The 18,954-nt window shown below is 37.8% G+C and overlaps 1 protein-coding gene across 1 annotated transcript; it reads left to right on the plus strand.

Moving 5' to 3' along the window:
- The first annotated feature begins 8,416 nt into the window (after nucleotides 1-8,416).
- LOC126429194 (inverted formin-2-like) lies at nucleotides 8,417-18,704 on the plus strand. Its single transcript, XM_050090417.1, has 13 exons — nucleotides 8,417-8,500; nucleotides 11,861-11,976; nucleotides 12,220-12,379; nucleotides 12,554-12,717; nucleotides 12,859-12,938; nucleotides 13,101-13,696; nucleotides 13,924-14,237; nucleotides 14,365-14,481; nucleotides 14,576-14,716; nucleotides 14,807-14,985; nucleotides 17,559-17,668; nucleotides 17,790-18,013; nucleotides 18,411-18,704. Exons 2-13 carry the CDS (start codon nucleotides 11,890-11,892, stop codon nucleotides 18,600-18,602), a joined length of 2,364 nt encoding a protein of 787 aa, XP_049946374.1. The 5' UTR covers nucleotides 8,417-8,500; nucleotides 11,861-11,889; the 3' UTR covers nucleotides 18,603-18,704.
- The last annotated feature ends 250 nt before the right edge of the window (nucleotides 18,705-18,954 follow it).

Raw genomic sequence — 18,954 nt, forward strand, 5'->3', positions numbered from 1 at the left:
CAACTATAAATTTTTGTTTTCCCGTAGTTTAACAAACTGTCCAAAAATTTCCACTCAGTGTTGCTGAATAAGTTTGAAAGCGTAACAACAAAATGGGTAAAATGTAAAGCTTTTTATACAGTGAAGGAATTAGAAGAATGTATGATGGAAGACTTGGTGTTTTCATATGGGAATATACAAAACTATATACTGTAATAAGCTATAAAGAAACCGGTGTGATATGTTGATTAATTTTTTCATAATGAATTAGGAATATAAAGTTCATATTGTTATTATTATTTACAGATTATATTGGTATGAGTAATTAATGTTATATGGTGATTCATTGTGGCAAACAGTATTAGATTTGAAAACGAGGTCAATCTGTACAACAATGGTCTTTCCTAAAATTCTAACTTACATAAAAACCTTCTTGTCACATAATTAGGCAAGAATCCATATACGAATACCACACTAAAGTAGAGGTAACTACACATGTCCATAAACTTCATACACACCATTTGCATGTCAACATGTTTAAAAGTGAATAAATATTCTATTCTGTTCTATTCTATTCCGACTCTGCCAAACATTAGTGACGTCACTACCAAATAATATCACTATAGATTTAGTGAAGACAAATAACGAGGTTTAAAAAGGCGAAACTTAATTGCATACGCACTATGCGGCAGACAGTAACTTTCCACTGAATATCTGTGAACATTATTACTTCCAACAACGTGTGTCATTATAGAGCCACACACATGCAGTTCAAACACCAAACACCGGAGCCAAAGGAAAATACTAAAAAGTACTTTTTCGTGTTGGTATTAAGCTAGATCTATACCATTCGCCAACGTGTATTCATTCGGAAAAAAGGTGTTCATAAAATACTATCCAACATCATTTTCAAATGGTAGACAAATATCTGACACCTTTTAGTCGTCTTGTTAAAGTCGCAGTTCTTATTTCCGAGTTTGCTAAGAAAATTGGAGAGGAATTCCGCCTTCTGCAAGACACTTTTGTATTCTTGTTCTCACCCAGACATGTTTCAGCAGTTTTTGTGCTATCTTCAGTGAGTTTATTTGTTTATTTTTCTTCTGCAAAACTGTTGTTACATGTTAACCTTTAAAGAAACTTTTGGTAGAACTATTTATATGAGGAAAAGTGGTGAATCTTGTCAAATATTTTACATTGGTTTGCATATAGTACAGAGTTGGGACATGTATCACTGAGTTGAAGCACTCTATGCTGTTTATTTATGGTATGTCTAAAGGTTCTAATTTTGCATTACATTTGGAAATAAAGTGAATGTATGCACTTGTTTGCATACTTCACATGAAGCTTCATGTTTATGCTAGTGGCTTCTGCTAAAAGCAAAACGTTACTTTCTTATGTTTGTAAGCGTTTTCGACCACAGCATCAAAAACTATAAATAACACACTAAACAACACGATACGTAGTGATACTCGGCCGGAAATGCATAATAAACAGAACAATAAAGTAACGTTTTCTGAATGCACATGACAAGCTGTAGATTGCGTAGTAGACCTACAGTTACTAGCACAAACATCCAACAGCTGATAGCTTCATACGAGGTAAGTAAAGAAATGCACACATCCACTTTATTTCCAAATGTACTGCAAAACTAGAACCTTTAGACGTATCGTAAATAAATAACATGCAGTGCTTCAATTCAGTGAAACATGTCTCAATTCTGGACTGTATGCAAACCAATGTAAAATACTTACCAATAATCGCTCATTTTACTAATGTAAATATTTTTACGAAATTTCTTTAGAGATTAAAAATTTTCAGAAGAAAAATAAACAAATTAACCCTCTGGAGATGGCAGAAAAAGTTCTGAAACACGTCTAGGTGAGAACAAAACTGCAAATGCGTCCTGCATAAGGCGAAATTCCTCTCCAATTATCTGATATCTCCATGCAATTTCTCGAGTTCAGGAGCCGATATGAACGGTGAATGGCTCTTTATACCCTATGGCCTGAGACTTTCTCATTAAGATTATTCCAAATAGGAGCTGGGGGTTGGGTTGTATGGGGAAGGAGACCAGACAGCGAGGTCATCGGTCTCATCGAGTTAGGGAAAGATGGGGAAGGAAATCGGCTGTGTCGTTTTCAGAGGAACCATCCCGGCATTTATCTGGAGAGATTTAGGGAAATCACGGAAAACCTAAATCAGGATGGCCGGACGCGGGATTGAACCGTCGTCCTCCCGGATGCGAGTCCAGTGTCTAACCACTGCGCCACCTCGCTCTGTGCCAAATAGGAGTTCCATTGATTCCAATAGCACAGAGTTGCTAGGATATGGAACGGGTCAGTATTATCACAATATTTCCAATACTGTACAGTACAGTGCGATTGCTTCCTGACAACAATCATAGCAACTGATGTTAATCATAATACATGAACAGAAATAATAATTTTTATACATACACTGTGAGTAATTCGCATTAAAAATAGTTGACATTTATGTTTGCATTGAATGGCTCACTCGTCTCTACAATAAAAAGCTACGTGAAAACTTGCCCATTTGTGCTAAAGAAAACATTAACTGAACAAAAGGAACTCTGTATCAGGTAATACTTCAATATGCTTTTCAATTTTGGTGTTTCAAGAGCAAGACTTTTGTTGATGTTTCTAGGTAGATCACTGTAAACTTTGATGCCCAAAGAGTTCGCTCCTTATGTACAAAGTTAAAGTTTGATTGGTTGCTATGTAAGTCCTCTCTTGATTTTGTGTTGTATATATAATATTCATTATTGGTTTTGAAAGAGGGTGATTTTTTAGTAATGAAAATGCAAGAGAGAAGAGATACTGAGATGTTGGTGTAAAACCTGCACGAATGTTTTGGATGCAAATCGCTTATGACGCTTTATAGCTCTCTACTGAATGATAATTTTTTATTCTTTTCCATGGGCATGTTACCCCAGAAGGTGATGTCGCAAGACAACAGTGCATGGAAATATCTAAAGTAACGGCGTTCTTATATGTAGATGGTGCAATTATGCACACAGCAAAAGCTGCAAACTGAAGTCTTTTTTTCAGATGTAAGATGTGGTTCGACCAGTTTAATTTGCTATGAAGGTACACACCCAGGAACTTAGAACAGTACTGTTACAAAAGAAAAGGTTCTCTCGTTAGAACCACGTAAAATTCACGTAAGAGTCCACGCCGCCGTCTGTAGATGGATTTACCATTACTGATTTCATAAAAGTATATCTCTTAGCCAACAAAACGTGAGCAGATCGCGACGTTTTCCTCACTAGTATAAACTGCGCAGACATCCTCGGACAGTAACTATGGAAGCGAGAAATCAGTTAGTGGATACAGGGAATATAAAATTACGTAATTTCGCTACTGGTGTACTATTATTTGCACAGTAAAAGTGCGTTATTATAGTTCAGCCAAAGGTGACAACTACTCGTCTTTCACGGCAAGTGAAGTGGAATGGAATGTAGAGGGGTAGGGGTTGCCAATTACTCGGAGTGAGGTAACGGTACGCCGCGATGAGTCGGTGATGGGGGAGGGGGTTGCAGGACTCCCTGCCAGCCGCCGCTCCGGCCGCCAGTCTGTGTTTGTCAGCCGCCCGTGCAGGACAGGAGCTCCGCAACAAGCAGAAGACGATGGACCGGCAGCCCGCGATGCTCTGCCGTTTGGAGCTCGGCGTAGGACGGCTCAGGAGGTTGACCAGGGATGGGTGCAGCCCGCAAGGTAAACACCCACCATTCTATCGTTGTTTGTCGTAACTGTAGCGTCATTAGTAAAGTGTCTGTGTAACGAAATTCCCAGAAAAGATATCTTTTTGCATGTGTGCGTTCAGAGAACCCCTCGCACGGGGTTACGCGTAGTTTGCTGCTAGGTTTTGAACTGCAGAACTTTTCAAAGACTCCATCCTTTGCTTAACAAAGTACACGAACTCTTCAGAAGACCCTTGTTGGCGTGATAGTCACGTGTGTTGTGTGACAAAACGCGTATTACAGATCTTTTAGAAAGCATAAATCTAGCAGTTTGCTGGCGATACATGGCAAGAAGTGTGTCATAAGGTCATGTGAGCACACTATGTTTCCGATTAGATATGCGTACGTAAACGGCTGGAAATTCATTTACCACTACAATGTGTGGTACTGTGTGAAGACCACGTCCGGCTCTTGATATTTTTCTCTGGGATAGAGTTGGTAACGTCTTAGTTACCCAAAAATTATCAACACGAGGATAAACTTAGTGAAGAAAGAGAATTAATAAGGATCAATACGCAATATCCACAAATAAACTGATTTGCGAGCGCGGCAGAAATTCATGTTTTCTCCGTGAACTCACTCAGTACCTCACGTTTATGATACAGCCACTGCATCTTTCATGAAACAGATAATAGGGCAACTGGTTTAAAAATGGTTGATAAATAGATATAATCTAGTACAGGAAAAATTATTTAGGCTACCAACTTATTAAAGTCTTACAAATTGCTAAGCACTGTACACAGCTGAGAATGAGCAAGACCCTGACTGTGATTCATATTCCGTATTACAAACACATAAAATCGATCAGTTCATAGATTTCTTTTACAGCCCTACTACAAAATGGGCTATCAAACAGCTACACACTTTTACGAGACGTCTTAAATGCACGTACCGAGCGGGTTACCAGATGCTACTTTATGTGACTTGACAGAGTTCTCTTTGTGTGAATTCCCAGTTTTTATGAGTTGCGCCTTTGCATCCTACGGCCTGGTGGTTGCAAAAGCATGCAGTGTTGCAGTTTAAATCTTCTCACAACTACGTCATCATGTTTGTTATCTTTTGTAACATGCATACTACGTGATGTGGGAAAGATCCTTTGATGTATTGTCAAAGCACTTCGGGATGCTATTTAAGCATTGTTGATACGGTTATACTGCGCTGATGTGAAACCGCTACTGACGCGCAAGCAGAGGGATCTTCGTTGAAATTTTCTAGAGCTACGAACAACATGTGATACCACCACCCGAATTATAGCGCGTAAAAAATTACTTCCTCTACGCTATGTCTACCACTGCCGATAGGCAAACTTCAGTCAGTCAATGTTTACTGTTACAGTCTATACCAGAAGCTCTTAAGTAATTTCGTTGATTCGCCCCGAAAAGGACTGCTTGGATTCTTAAACTGCGTAGTAGCTTAGATCATATCAGCTTTTCTGTTACACTCTACTTTGTTAAACATGTACTTGCACGTATCTGATAGTCATGGCCGGTCTGAGTGGCCGAGCGGTTCTAGGCGCTTCAGTCTGCGACCGCTACGGTCGCAGGTTCGAATCCTGCCTCGGGCATGGATGTTTGTGATGTCCTTAGGTTAGTTAGGCTTAATTAGTTCTAAGTTCTAGGGGACTGATGACCTCGGCTGTACCAAATTTATGACAGGTACCAAGGTCCACTGTCTCTTGGTGGGGAAAAAACTTAGGCTTGTAAGTCAATGCAATCAAAAGATCAGGCATCTGTAAAGAACAGTTAGGGGTCTCAAGGTGAAATTTATGTCAAATACTACAATCTACAGTACCTTGAGGTGTAAATAATTTAAGCTTCTAAGTCAATGCAGTCAAAATATATGGCTACATGTGTCATTCAACAGAGCTATTTACACATATGTTGGGCCTGGTGGTTTAGTAGTAAAGTGTATGCCTGGAAACCAAGAGGTTGCAGGATCGAGTCTCAGTCAGACTATCAGTTTTTCAGTCTTTGTTTTCACCCATTGTTCATCTGTGTCAGTCACAGGAAAAATGTGGTTTGGATTCCTCATCACACTGTAGGTCACCTTACCCTGCTTGGATAACAGATAAGAGCGGCAGGTTGGGAATACGCAAATCGCTGACCTGGTGTCCGATACAAAAACTTTCATCAGCCCATTGAACCATATGACATTATTTTCTATATGCAAGATACGTTTTCAAAACTTGTTACCTTCTATTAATGTCTTGTCTTTATTAACAATTATGTAGCTACCAAAAACATGACAGAATACGTTTTGGGTGTTCAAATACTTGTGGCCACCCATTTCTAAGTAACAGCATAACTATGTTTAACAACATAAGTGTAGCCTCACAACACTATAACATGTCATCAATGACAAAGTTTCCTACTTAACAGCCAGATGTGTGCGGCAACTGTGGTGTGATTCAAACAGTCAAATGCTTTAGATAGGTCCATGAAAATCCTCTGAGTCTTCTTTTAGCTGTTACTAAACTCAATAGTATGTTCGACTAAAGAAATCTGTTGAAACCATTATTATTGACCTCCCTTCTCTGAAACCATGCTGGGACAGGTGTAGTATTTTAAATTTAGTTATAAAACGCAGTTCTGCTTTTTGCCATCATTCACATACTTTTGCAAAAGCAGATCAATAACACTGCCTTGCAGTTTCCCAATTTACTTCTGTACCGTTTCTTAAATAGTGGATTTGCTTTATTCACTTCCACTTTATTCATTTATTAGGTGATACATAACACTGTCTACGGCAGATGAATGTTTGATTTTTAGTTGCCTTATTATGTTTGAAATTTTTTTATCAGAACGCTACTGGCGTACTATCATTTGCACAGTAAAAGTGCGTAATAATAGTTAAGTCAAAGGTGAACAACTACTCGTCTTTCACGGCAAGTGAAGTGGAATGGAATGTAGAGGGGTAGGGGTTGCCAATTACTCGGAGTGAGGTAACGGTACGCCGCGATGAGTCGGTGATGGGGGAGGGGGTTGCAGGACTCCCTGCCAGCCGCCGCTCCGGCCGCCAGTCTGTGTTTGTCAGCCGCCCGTGCAGGACAGGAGCTCCGCAACAAGCAGAAGACGATGGACCGGCAGCCCGCGATGCTCTGCCGTTTGGAGCTCGGCGTAGGACGGCTCAGGAGGTTGACCAGGGATGGGTGCAGCCCGCAAGGTAAACACCCACCATTGTTTGTCGTAACTGTAGCGTCCTTAGTAGAGTGTCTGTGTAACGAAATTCCCAGAAAAGATCTCTTTTTGGGTGTGTGCGTTCAGGGAACCCCTCGCACTGCGTTGCGCGTGGTTTGCGGCTAGGTTTTGAACTGTAGAACTTTTCAAAGGATCCATCGTTTGCTTAACAAAGTACACGAATTCTTCGGAAGACCATAGGAGGCGTGATAGAGTCATGTGGGTTGTGTGACAAAACGCGTACTACACATGTTTTAGAAGGCATAAATCTAGCAGTTTGCTGGAGATACATGGCAACAAGTGTGTCATAAGGTCAGGTGAGCACGCGATGTTTCTGATTAGATATGCGTAAATAAACGGTTGGAAATTCACTTACCATTACAATGTATGGTACTGTGTTAAGAACACGTCCGGCTCTAGTTATTTTACTCTGGGATAGAGTTGGTAACGTCTTAGTAACCGAAAATGATCAACAGGAGAATAACTTAGTGAAGAGAGAGAATGAGTAAGTATCAACACTCAATGCCTACAAATGAACTGATTTGCGAGTTCGTCACAAATTAGTGTTTTCTCCGTTAACTCACTCTGAACCGCACGTTTATGGTACAGCCACTGCATCTTTCATGAAACGGATAATAGGGCAACTGGTTTAAAAACGGTTAATAAGTAGATATAAACTAGTACAGGAAAAATTATTTAGGCTGCGAACTTATTAAATTCTTACAAATTGCTAAGCACTGTACACAGCTGAGAATGAGCTAGACCCTGACTGTGGTTCATATTCCGTATTACAAACACATAAAATCGATCAGTTCACTGATTTCTTTTATAGTCCTACTACAAAATGGGCTATCAAACAGCTACACGCTATTACGAGACGTCTTAAATGCACGTTTCGAGCAGGTTTCCATATGGTAATTTGTGTGAGTTGAGAGAATTCTCTTTGTGTGAAGTCCCAGTTTTTGTGCGTCTGCACCTTTGCATCCTATGTCCTGGTAGTTGCAAAAGCATGCAGTGTAGTAGTTTAAGTCTTCTCACATGTACCTCTTCACGGTTTTGGTATCTTTTGTAACTGGTGCATACTTCGTGAGGTGGGAGAGAAGTTCATCATTTGACGCACTGGCAAGGCAGTACGGGATGCTATTCGAGCATTGTTGATACGGTGCACATTTTCGTGGTCGAAAAGATATAATAATGCTTTTATACTGCGCTGATGTGAAACCGCTACTAAGGCAAGCAGAGGGAACTTCGTTGAAGTTTTGTGGAGCTACGAACAGCATGTGACACCATCACCCGAATTATAGCACGGAAAAAATTACTTCTTGTACTCTACTTCTACCGCTGCCGATAGGCAAACTTCAGTCAGTCAATGTTTATAGTCACAGTCTATACAGGAAGCTCTTAAGTAATTTCGTGGATTCGTCCTGAAGGGGAGTGCTTGGTTTATTAAACTGCGTAGTAGCTTAGACTATATCAGCATTTCTGTTACACTCTACCGTGTTAGACATGTAGTTGCATGTATGTAATAGTCATGAGCGCAGATCTTGCAATTATATCGTCATAGAAAGAAGAAGTCAAAGAGTAGGTGGGTACTTGCAAGCGAAGTACCTTTTGAAATGAGTTATTGATGTGATATTGTAACTTTCATTTGCTTGATTACTCTTTATCCTTGCTAAGCTGCTATTTTTGAGGCGATGTTTTTGGGCATATCATACAGTTTTGTAGGCGAGCAAAGACAGACGTAGCATCTGCATTTACCACATTACATTAAGTCACACTTGAATACATTGTATATACAATAAAGAAAACATGGTTACAGTCACATGGAAGGTTGTTACCTATGCCATCAATATTTTGTTTAATTTTTATAACTCATACATACTGTATATACACTTCTTTTTACATTTCAATGATTTAAACAAGAACTAATTCCTTTTTTTCCTCAGTTGAGTTCAGTAACTCATTAAAATTTTTTTTTGCATCCTTCATCTGGAGCACTCAATGTAAGTTTGAGATTTTATTATTTTATGTAAAGGAGGTGTTTATCAGTTGCTCTCCCTCCCATAATCTTCTGAGATACACACACAATGAGTGAACTCTTATGATGTTATGGTGTACAAAAGCTCGCCTACGGGACTATCTGGGCAGTTTTGTTATACACCTAACTACTTTTTTCTGAATGTCAAATATTCTTTATAAGTAACTAGCTTGTACATTTTCTCATATGGGACCTGAGAAGACCATTCGTTGGACCACAAGTCCATAGAACTATATCCAGAGAACATTATCATCTACAGCTTTTGCTTCATTGTGCATGAGGGGAAGGATGTCCTTTTGTTTTAGATACTTAACTGCTTTTCCAGTATTTGGGACTGCTTCCTTTGCAAGCTTGTCCTTTGTCTCAGCTACACAGATAACTGTTGCGTCGTTTGACATATATAGTAAATTTCTGCTTCACACAGTCTAAGAAATCATATGTATAGAGGAGTAATAGTATTTGCCTAAGGAGGAACCTTATGTCATACAGTGACTGACATTTTGTATCTCAGATCTCTAACTGGCTACACTGTACTTCAGAACTCTTGCATTTATGTTGTATGACTGTAGAGTGATTTCAGGTTTCATTCTCATTTTTCTGTACAACTCAGTTAAGAGAGCATTTTTCAATTGGGTTGAAAATAAATTATTTATTTTGTAATTTTGTATAGAATCACTACAGCGGCATTAGAGTAGACAATCATATATGTTTACTTAAAAATGCTGATAATTATTACAACAGCACAACACATGAATGGCAATTTAATTTCGTTTCACTGCAATTTGTTCTTTCTGACATGGGGCAAAACTTCTTTTCCTTGGCTGTCCCTCAATCCTGGATTTTCCAATGTATGAATGAAGAATATGAAGCTTCACACATGTTGCATCCTAATTTCATGAAAATCTGCAGTATTATATAACATGGTTTGATAAATTGCAGGCTTGTTGTTGCTCAGAAAGTTGGCCACCACTTCTCTAAAGAAGACCCAAGCTTATTTTGGGGTGCTGCATCTCAGTCTTTAAAAATGGAACCCTTACATAATCACATTGCTGTCCGCCTGTTAAGACCCCTTTTTTGCAGGAGCGGGTAGAGGAATCAAGCTGAAATTTATTTCACATACTAAGGAGCGTGATCACTTGGCAGCTGGGAAGTTTAAGCCACTAATTCAGTGCAATCACAAGATACAGCCATTTATGTTACATATTTCAATACTTGCAAACTCATTCATCAATATGTACAGGGTACTTCCCGTTGACCTAGAGTCACAAATTTCAACAAGAAACAAGGTCTACAGTACAAGTAAAGAAAAAAATATAAAAATTGTTAATTTGTAATTATATTACACAAAAATATTTTTTTGCAATTTGTTGCACATCTGTGTGTCCATCAGTTAAGACTCTTTTCTTCCAGCAACAACATGAAGTTGAAATTTATGACAGGTACCAAGGTCCACTGTCCCTTGGTGGGGAAAAAAACTTAGGCTTGTAAGTCAATGCAATCAAAAGATACAGGCATCTGTAAAGAACAGTTAGGGGTCTCAAGTTGAAATTTATGTCAAATACTACAATCTACAGTACCTTGAGGTGTAAATAATTTAAGCTTCTAAGTCAATGCAGTCAAAATATATGGATACATGTGTCATTCATCAGAGCTATTTAGATATATGTTGGGCCTGGTGGTTTAGTAGTAAAGTGTATGCCTGGAAACCAAGAGCTTGCAGGATCGAGTCTCAGTCAGACCATCGGTTTTTCAGTTTTTGTTTTAACCCAATGTTCAACTATCTGAGTCACAGGAAAAATGTGGTTTGGATTCCACATCACACTGTAGGTCACCTTACCCTGCTTGGATAACAGATAAGAGCGGCAGGTTGGGAATACGCAAATCGCTGACCTGGTGTCCGATACAAAAACTTTCATCAGCCCATTGAACCATATGACATTATTTTCTATATGCAAGATACGTTTTCAAAACTTGTTACCTTTTATTAATGTCTTGTCCTTATAAACAATTATGTAGCTACCAAAAACATGACAGAATACGTTTTGGGTGTTCAAATACTTGTGGCAACCCATTTCTAAGTAACAGCATAACTATGTTTAACAACATAAGTGTAGCCTCACAACACTATAACATGTCATCAATGACAAAGTTTCCTACTTAACAGCCAGATGTGTGCGGCAACTGTGGTGTGATTCAAACAGTCAAATGCTTTATATAGGTCCATGAAAATCCTCTAAGTCTTCTTTTAGCTGTTACTAAACTCAGAGTACGTTCGACTAAAGAAATCTGTTGGAACCATTATTATTGACCTCCCTTCTCTGAAACCATGCTGGGACAGGTGTAGTATTTTAAATTTAGTTATAAAACGCAGTTCTACTTTTTGCCATCATTCACATACTTTTGCAAAAGCAGATCAATACCACTGCCTTGCAGTTTCCCAATTTACTTCTGTACCGTTTCTTAAATAGTGGATTTGCTTTATTCACTTCCACTTTATTCATTTATTAGGTGATACATAACACTGTCTACGGCAGAAGAATGTTTGATTTTTAGTTGCCTTATTATGTCTGAAATTTTTGTATCAGAACTGGGTTGGATGCAGTAGCTGCTGGCCAAGTATATGTATGCAGTATTTGTATCTGAGTGGCAATACTATGTAGAAAGCAGATATCAATATTCTGCTCAATTCACACAATTATATTATCACAACCGATTCAGTTTCTGTTAAAATAGCTCTTAACAACAAACCCCTTTATGCAAAACATATCTTGCTACACCCATGTAGTTTATACACATTTATTGCAATTGCTTGAGTGCAATTATACTAATTGTCCAGTGATTATCACAAACCATTGTACTATTTGATCTGAAAAATGACTTCAATATGACTTCCTTCCTCTGTTGCAGCACTAGAATCTCAGAACATCACGGTTAAAATGCAAGTTATTGAACTTCTCTGTGCTGTGTGCGCATATTCTTCAAAAGGACATGAAATGGCTCTTCATGCTCTACGGCACTTCAAGGTAAATATTTTGTTCTTCCATTTAGACACTCAGTAATCATGAGGTTAGAAAGCAAACCTGCCTTAAGTCAGTCAGTTGGTTAACATGATGTTGCTAAGAAGTACATAGGTTTAAACTAACTGCAATTCCATTATTTTATGAGTTCCCTGCTAAAAGAACAAATTATCAAGGCACGATATTTTCTAACTGCATATGACAAGTGATGATTCATGATCAATGCAAATATTTTCCTTCTGTGCACAGGTTACTTGTGATCAGAAGCATGGGTTTGACATAATAGTGAGTGAACTTCGTAACACAAAAAATGTTGAATATCAGACAAGGCTGCTTTCTTTCATCAACTGCCTAACACTGGGCTGCCACAATGTCCACAAGCGTGTGCAGATCAGGAATGAATTACTTGGTGAGTAATTATTTATTCGCATTTCTAGCTGCCTTTGCTGTACAGTGAATGTGTGGCTTAAAAAAATCTGTAAAGAATTACCAATAAAAATTCATAGTATTATTACCCTGTTTGTTATCTCAAAACAGAAAAATGTTACATCTGAAACACATACAATATGTTGCATATTCCTAGGTCGTGGGCTTGGACCAATCCTGAGTTCACTAAGTGCAACTAATGATAAGGAGCTACAGATGCAAGTTTCAGCATTCATTGATTACCAACACAGAGATGAGATGGAATTAGAATCAACAAAACAACTAACTCATCATCAGTTGTTTGAAACAATATTCGAAAAGGTACACATTATTGTCCTTATTGCTACTAATAAACAGAAATACTTGTGGTTAGTGTGTGTAACTTCCATTAGTAAAAGTACCCATGTGTATTGTGCCACAAAGAGAACAGTAATTAATTAATTTTTTTGTGTCTGTTAACAGATAGCAGATACACCACATGCTGTCAGGTTCCACTCCATGCTACAAAAGCTTGCACAGCTAGATCCAACAAATCCAAATGTGTAAGTTATCAGAGCTTAAATTACAATGGAAATACTTGGCATAATGTTTACCTTATGATAAGTATAACAATGCATGCAATGTCTGTAACCCCGCTGATGTGTGCATATATTATACTACTAGACCTTTCAAGTAAAATAAAGGCAAAATTTATATGATTTCAGGGACAGTGTGTGGGAAGCACTTGACTCACTTTCATCTGAAGCTATAAAACCTGGGTTTTCAATCCACAAAAAGCCAGCACGCACTCAAAAATATCATGAAAGAAGAGCTGACAGTATTAACAAAACACATTCTTTTGATATCCTTAATACAAGCACAGTGTCTACGCAGACCGAGGTGGAATATACCAGAGAAGTAAAGCAACTTTGTGATAATGAGAAACAGCATCAGTTGTCACCACCAGAAGCAAAACTGTCATTCCCAGCACCACCTCCTCTTCCTCCTCCTACACCTTGTCTGCCACTGCCACTTATTTCAGTGGTGTCATCAGCTATGCCATCAGCTTCAGGGGTGCTATCACCTTCATCACTTGCAGGTTACAGTTCTCAACAAAAAAATTATGTACCTCCACCTCCTCCAATTCCCAATAGTGACAGCTTTGAAACACTGATGTTACATAGGAGACATTCACTTCCAGCATATTTACCAGATTCTGCAAGTTTGTGGACACCAGTAAAGGACAAGTCTAACACACTACCACTGCCCAAGCGGAAGATGAAAACCCTAAGCTGGACAAAGATTCCAGTCTCTATGATAGGTAAGAAAAATGATGATTTACTCACTTCATGGTACTATTAAGTTCATTACAGTTGTAATAAATACAGAAGATATAAACAAATTTTAGATTTATTCTACAAAATGTGTAGTGATAACCACACTGACAGCAATATGTATGCTGATTTTATTCATCTTCTGTAGGTAAACACAGATTTTTGATTGTTTACTGCTGGCAAACAGTTCTAACAGAATTCTAATTCTTTGCAGGTGAATCAGTATGGACTGAAATGCAGAGCGAAGCAAAGAGTCTTAGAGTTGATTTCAAGCAAATGGAAGAACTGTTCTGTCAGAAAACTGCTACTGTCCAACATCGAAAGTCTTCTCCAGTAACACTTCCAGCACCAATAACTCCCAAGATCACTTTACTGGAAACCAAGAGAGATCTGGCAGTAAACATTTATCTAAAACAGTTCAAATTGGGAGGGAAAGCAGTCATAGAAGGTATAAAGAACCTTAAAGGAGGTGATATAGGTCCTGAGAAACTGAAAGCTCTCTTGCCACTACTTCCCACAGAAAAAGAGGTAGGCCTAATGTATGACAGTTTTAATTTTAGATCATAGTAATTAACACAATTAAAACACAATACATACTATTCCACGGAGCTCAAAAATTATACATTAACTGAGAGAGTTGTCTTATCTGTTACAGCTGACTTCAGTCAGATCCTATTCTGGAGATCTGGATCGTTTAGGAGAGGCAGAGAAATTTTATCTTCAGCTATCAGAAGTACCTTCCTTTGTCCTCAGGATTAGGGCAATGTTGCTTGTAAGTAGAAAGTCATGTCTCCATTATCAACATCATATTGCCAAAATAATAATAATATATCCTGACTCATTTCTGTGCATCAATTAATTTGCAGAAAGAAGAGTTTCCTTTAAGAACATCTGAACTGAGAGAACAACTAAATGCCGTTGCAGATGCATGCAATAAGCTGAAGGCTAATAAACGTTTGAAAGAATTTCTAGCACTAGTACTTCAACTTGGAAACTACATAAATGCTGTAAGTATTCCTAACATGAAGCTTTTGTGAGAAGTAAATTCATAAGTTAAAAAAGGAAAAAAAATGTAAGGTACTGTGTGTTTGTTCCAGGGAAGCTATGCGGGCAATGCAGCAGGCTTTACACTCAGTACACTACCAAAGCTCCTAGAAATAAAAGCAAACAAACCAAGGCTGACATTCTTGCACTATGTGGTAGAAGTTGCAGAAGCTAACAATAAGGAAATATTACAATTCACAGAAGATATGAGTAACATGAAAGAAATGGCAAGGTAAGAGTCCGTTACAGTCATAACGTTAAAATTGGCAATGCTTGGGGCTCTCTAATTATTAGTAGAGAATTTACTTATAAGAATTTCATTCTGTTTGATTCTAGTACAAATAAGAGCATAAGTTATTTAAGTGTGCTTATGCCTTAATATCTGCTCTGTGTGTGTTTATTTTTTTATCATATTGACACTAGAGTCTTGTAATATTCAATATACTTGAAACCTTGTTCATCTTCTCTATACCTTTACTACAATATCCATTGAATTTTTGACCTAAATAATACAAATTTTGACAGACAGAATTTTCATCCTTGCTCTTGCAATTTATCTGTTTGTTTCTCAAAGGTTACATATCTGCCACCTGTCGTCCCCCTAACCACTCTTATATTTATAAATATTAGCAAAGAGTTGAAAAGGGCCCACTTTTATTGGTCCAATTTTTACATTTGTTTTCTGAATTGGAAATAAATTTGTAATTAAGTATCTCATTTGTACAACATTTCACTTTTTCAAAGGATATTGTTATAAACTAAAAAGTAAAGTAAAGGTATATGGCATAAATGGCCGGAAGACCCTGAAGAGCAGGTATCTTTCCTTCACAAAGTAAGAGAGCCGTGTGCATAAGCCTGTTTGTTAAGTGTAGGCGGCTGTAGTATTTATCTGCTGACCCCGGGAAGTGAATCTCAAGTAAAATGTCTCCTGTGTACAGGAATATACAGAGTGATTACAATTAAAGTTAAACTTTCAAACCACCGTAGAAATAAACACCACTGCTTGGAATGACAACAAATTGCAACATAATGTTATTGGAGAAGGGGGAAAATGTAAGGCGGAAGGAAAATAAACAGTTGCAAAATGTAGCAATAGGTGGCAAAAGGGGGCGCTGTAAGCATCATGAATTTAATAGTGGTTGACTACAAATGACAAATTAATCATACAACAATGCCTAAGGTATATGTTTGTCATTAAACAAACTGTACTACTCATTGTGTATGGGTGTACAGGTGTGATACTGATAGTTACATAAGCCCATCCACCACAGTAAGATCATATCGCATCGGACGGGAGAAATCAGCTTAAAAAGCACTTTTTTCTTCTGCCCTATGTTTTGCCCCTTCTCTGAATCTATTCCGTTGCATTTTGATGCCATGCTGACAAGTGGTGTTATTTCTACAACACCCTGAAAGTTTAATTTTAATTATAATCACCCTGTACATATTGGGTGGACAAGAACACATTGTTGGATATAATAGAGGGAAACATTCCACATGGAAAAAATATATCTAAAAACAAAGATGATGTGACTTACCAAACGAAAGCGCTGGCAGGTCAATAGAAACACAAACACAAACATACACACAAAATTCAAGCTTTCGCAACCAACGGTTGCTTCATCAGGAAAGAGGGAAGGAGAGGGAAAGACGAAAGGATGTGGGTTTTAAGGGAGAGGGTAAGGAGTCATTCCAATCCTGGGAGCAGAAAGACTTACCTTAGGGGGAAAAAAGGACAGTGTGCGAGGTATACACTCACACACTGTCCTTTTTTCCCCCTAGGGTAAGTCTTTCCGCTCCTGGGATTGGAATGACTCCTTACCCTCTCCCTTAAGACCCACATCCTTTCATCTTTCCCTCTTTCCTGATGAAGCAACCGTTGGTTGCGAAAGCTTGAATTTTGTGTGTATGTTTGTGTTTGTTTATGTGTCTATCGACCTGCCAGCGCTTTCGTTTGGTAAGTCACATCATCTTTGTTTTTAGATATATAGAACACATTGTTGACATCATATGGAAGTTTGGGTCAGATAGCCAAATAGCAAAGCAACCACTCGCGATAAGCAGGAGATCTGGATTCAAGTTCAAGTGCAGCACAAATTTTCATTATTGTCATTCCACTCCACAGCTGATAGTTTTCCATATTCAGAACTGCAAATACATTTCTTGTATTTCATAATGGCTGTAGTTGCTGCTCTGTCAGTTCCTTCTGACATATACATGTGGCTGAAGGAATATAGCATCATAATTCGGAATAACACAGGCATTGCAATATCATATTTATCCCCTGACACTTTGCAAGAAACTTTCAAGTAAAATGTATCCCCTGTACGGGATAGACATAGTGGATGTACAAGTGCACGTTGTAGACAAATTGTTGATGAAAAATGCATGTTTGGGCCTGGCCATGTGCTATCAGTTTCCATTTGTTTCTACTTGAGAATAATACACACCATTTGAAAACACTCTTTAGCATTCAAGAATATTTGTAGAAACTCTAGAAAATCAAAGGACAATTTTCATGTTTTTTTATTTTTAAAATTACATTGATATGAAATATTGAGATGTTCTAGTGACCCCCATAATGTGAAGATGACTACTTCAAACACTCTTATCTCCGCGACAGCAACTGGTTCCACTGCATACTGAATATATAATGACTGTAATGTGGAATAGGTGAACTTGCATCAAGAGTGCTCGTTACTACATAATGACATATTAACAAAAAGGTTGTGTTTATAAAACAAATAACAAAATAATTACTTCCAAACAGAATGTCTGAATGAAAGATGGTTTACAATGTTTCAGGATATCAGTGGAGCTGCTCCAGGAAGAAGTGATGAAACTTATTAGTGATGTCAAACATGTTGCATCACAGCTGAAGGAAGATACAAGTGGACTCACGGTGCAGTTCAAAGGTAATGAACACAACTTCTGGCACTGTTAATTTAAATAACCTTGTTGCATAAACAAATACTTCTTCATCCCATAGTCTCCGATCATGATATAAAATAGATCTACAAATTATTCTCACTTTAGAATTTGTGCTTGCTATTGTTAAAATCTGTTTTGCTCTTCTTTTCACAGATTTCTTTAAGGCTGCTTTGAAATGCAGTAATGAACTTCAGCAGGCTATGAATAAGGTGAAGGCTTGTACTCATGCTTTAGCCAAACATTTCTGTGAAGATCCTAAGAAATTCAAGCCAGAAGAATGTTTCCATTTGTTTGCTGAGTTTTTTACCATAATTCAGAGAGTTCGACTGGTGAGTTTCTGAGATTAATTTTGACACTTCCCTTTATATTATCATTTGCCATTTCCGTTACATTTTCAGTCTATAAAATAGTGATATTTGTAGCCATCAGAAGCTGGAACAATGCTGGCAAGTAACAATAAATTTCAGCAGCCATGGTGCAATTGTTGATCATTTAAGGTATTAGGAAGTAGACATGGAATATTGAAAATGCCATTCCAAAAGCCAACTGCATAATAATGTCTTTCTGCTCTGATATTCTCAGACATCAGTCAGTTTTACTGACACAGTTAATTTTGTTCAACAGATGCAATTTATTGTTTTAAGTAAGAAGTAAAACAACACTCACTCATTTAAATTTGTATCTGACTAACATTACTTTATACTGAAAATGCAAATTTTGCAACAGGAAAATGAAGAGAAAAGGAAATCAGAACAACAGCAAATTCAAGAGCAGATGGAAACAAACAAACTAACTGCAAACGGAGGTAGAGGCAGAAAAAAGTTTTTACCACATCGACAATATACTGCAGCTAAACAGATTTTAAGGGATATTTGCAGTAAAAATTTCAAATTACGTCGAACTGAAGCTCAGTACTGAAAATTTAGTGCTATGAAGTGGAAATTTGTACTGAATCATTGTGAAATATGACGTGTGAATTAATCTCATAAGTATGTAACTGACTTGTTCCTTCATACCTAGGACAAGACACATTTAATGTCATGGCTCAGTAGCTCTTTATTGGCAGTGGTGCTTAATCTACTATTTTAATGTGTTTTGTAAACATGACTTGTCCATATATGTAAATGACTTTATAAATAAATTTTTTTATAATTAAATGATAGAATCAATGTTCATCTATTTCTTTTAGGGTAATTTTCAAAGAAATTCATCACATCCTTTCTTTCCCAGCATTGTACACAACTCTCATGCAAACCATTAATGCAAGCCA

This window comes from Schistocerca serialis, chromosome 1 (genome assembly GCF_023864345.2).
Source record: "Schistocerca serialis cubense isolate TAMUIC-IGC-003099 chromosome 1, iqSchSeri2.2, whole genome shotgun sequence".
NCBI lineage: Eukaryota > Metazoa > Arthropoda > Insecta > Orthoptera > Acrididae > Schistocerca > Schistocerca serialis.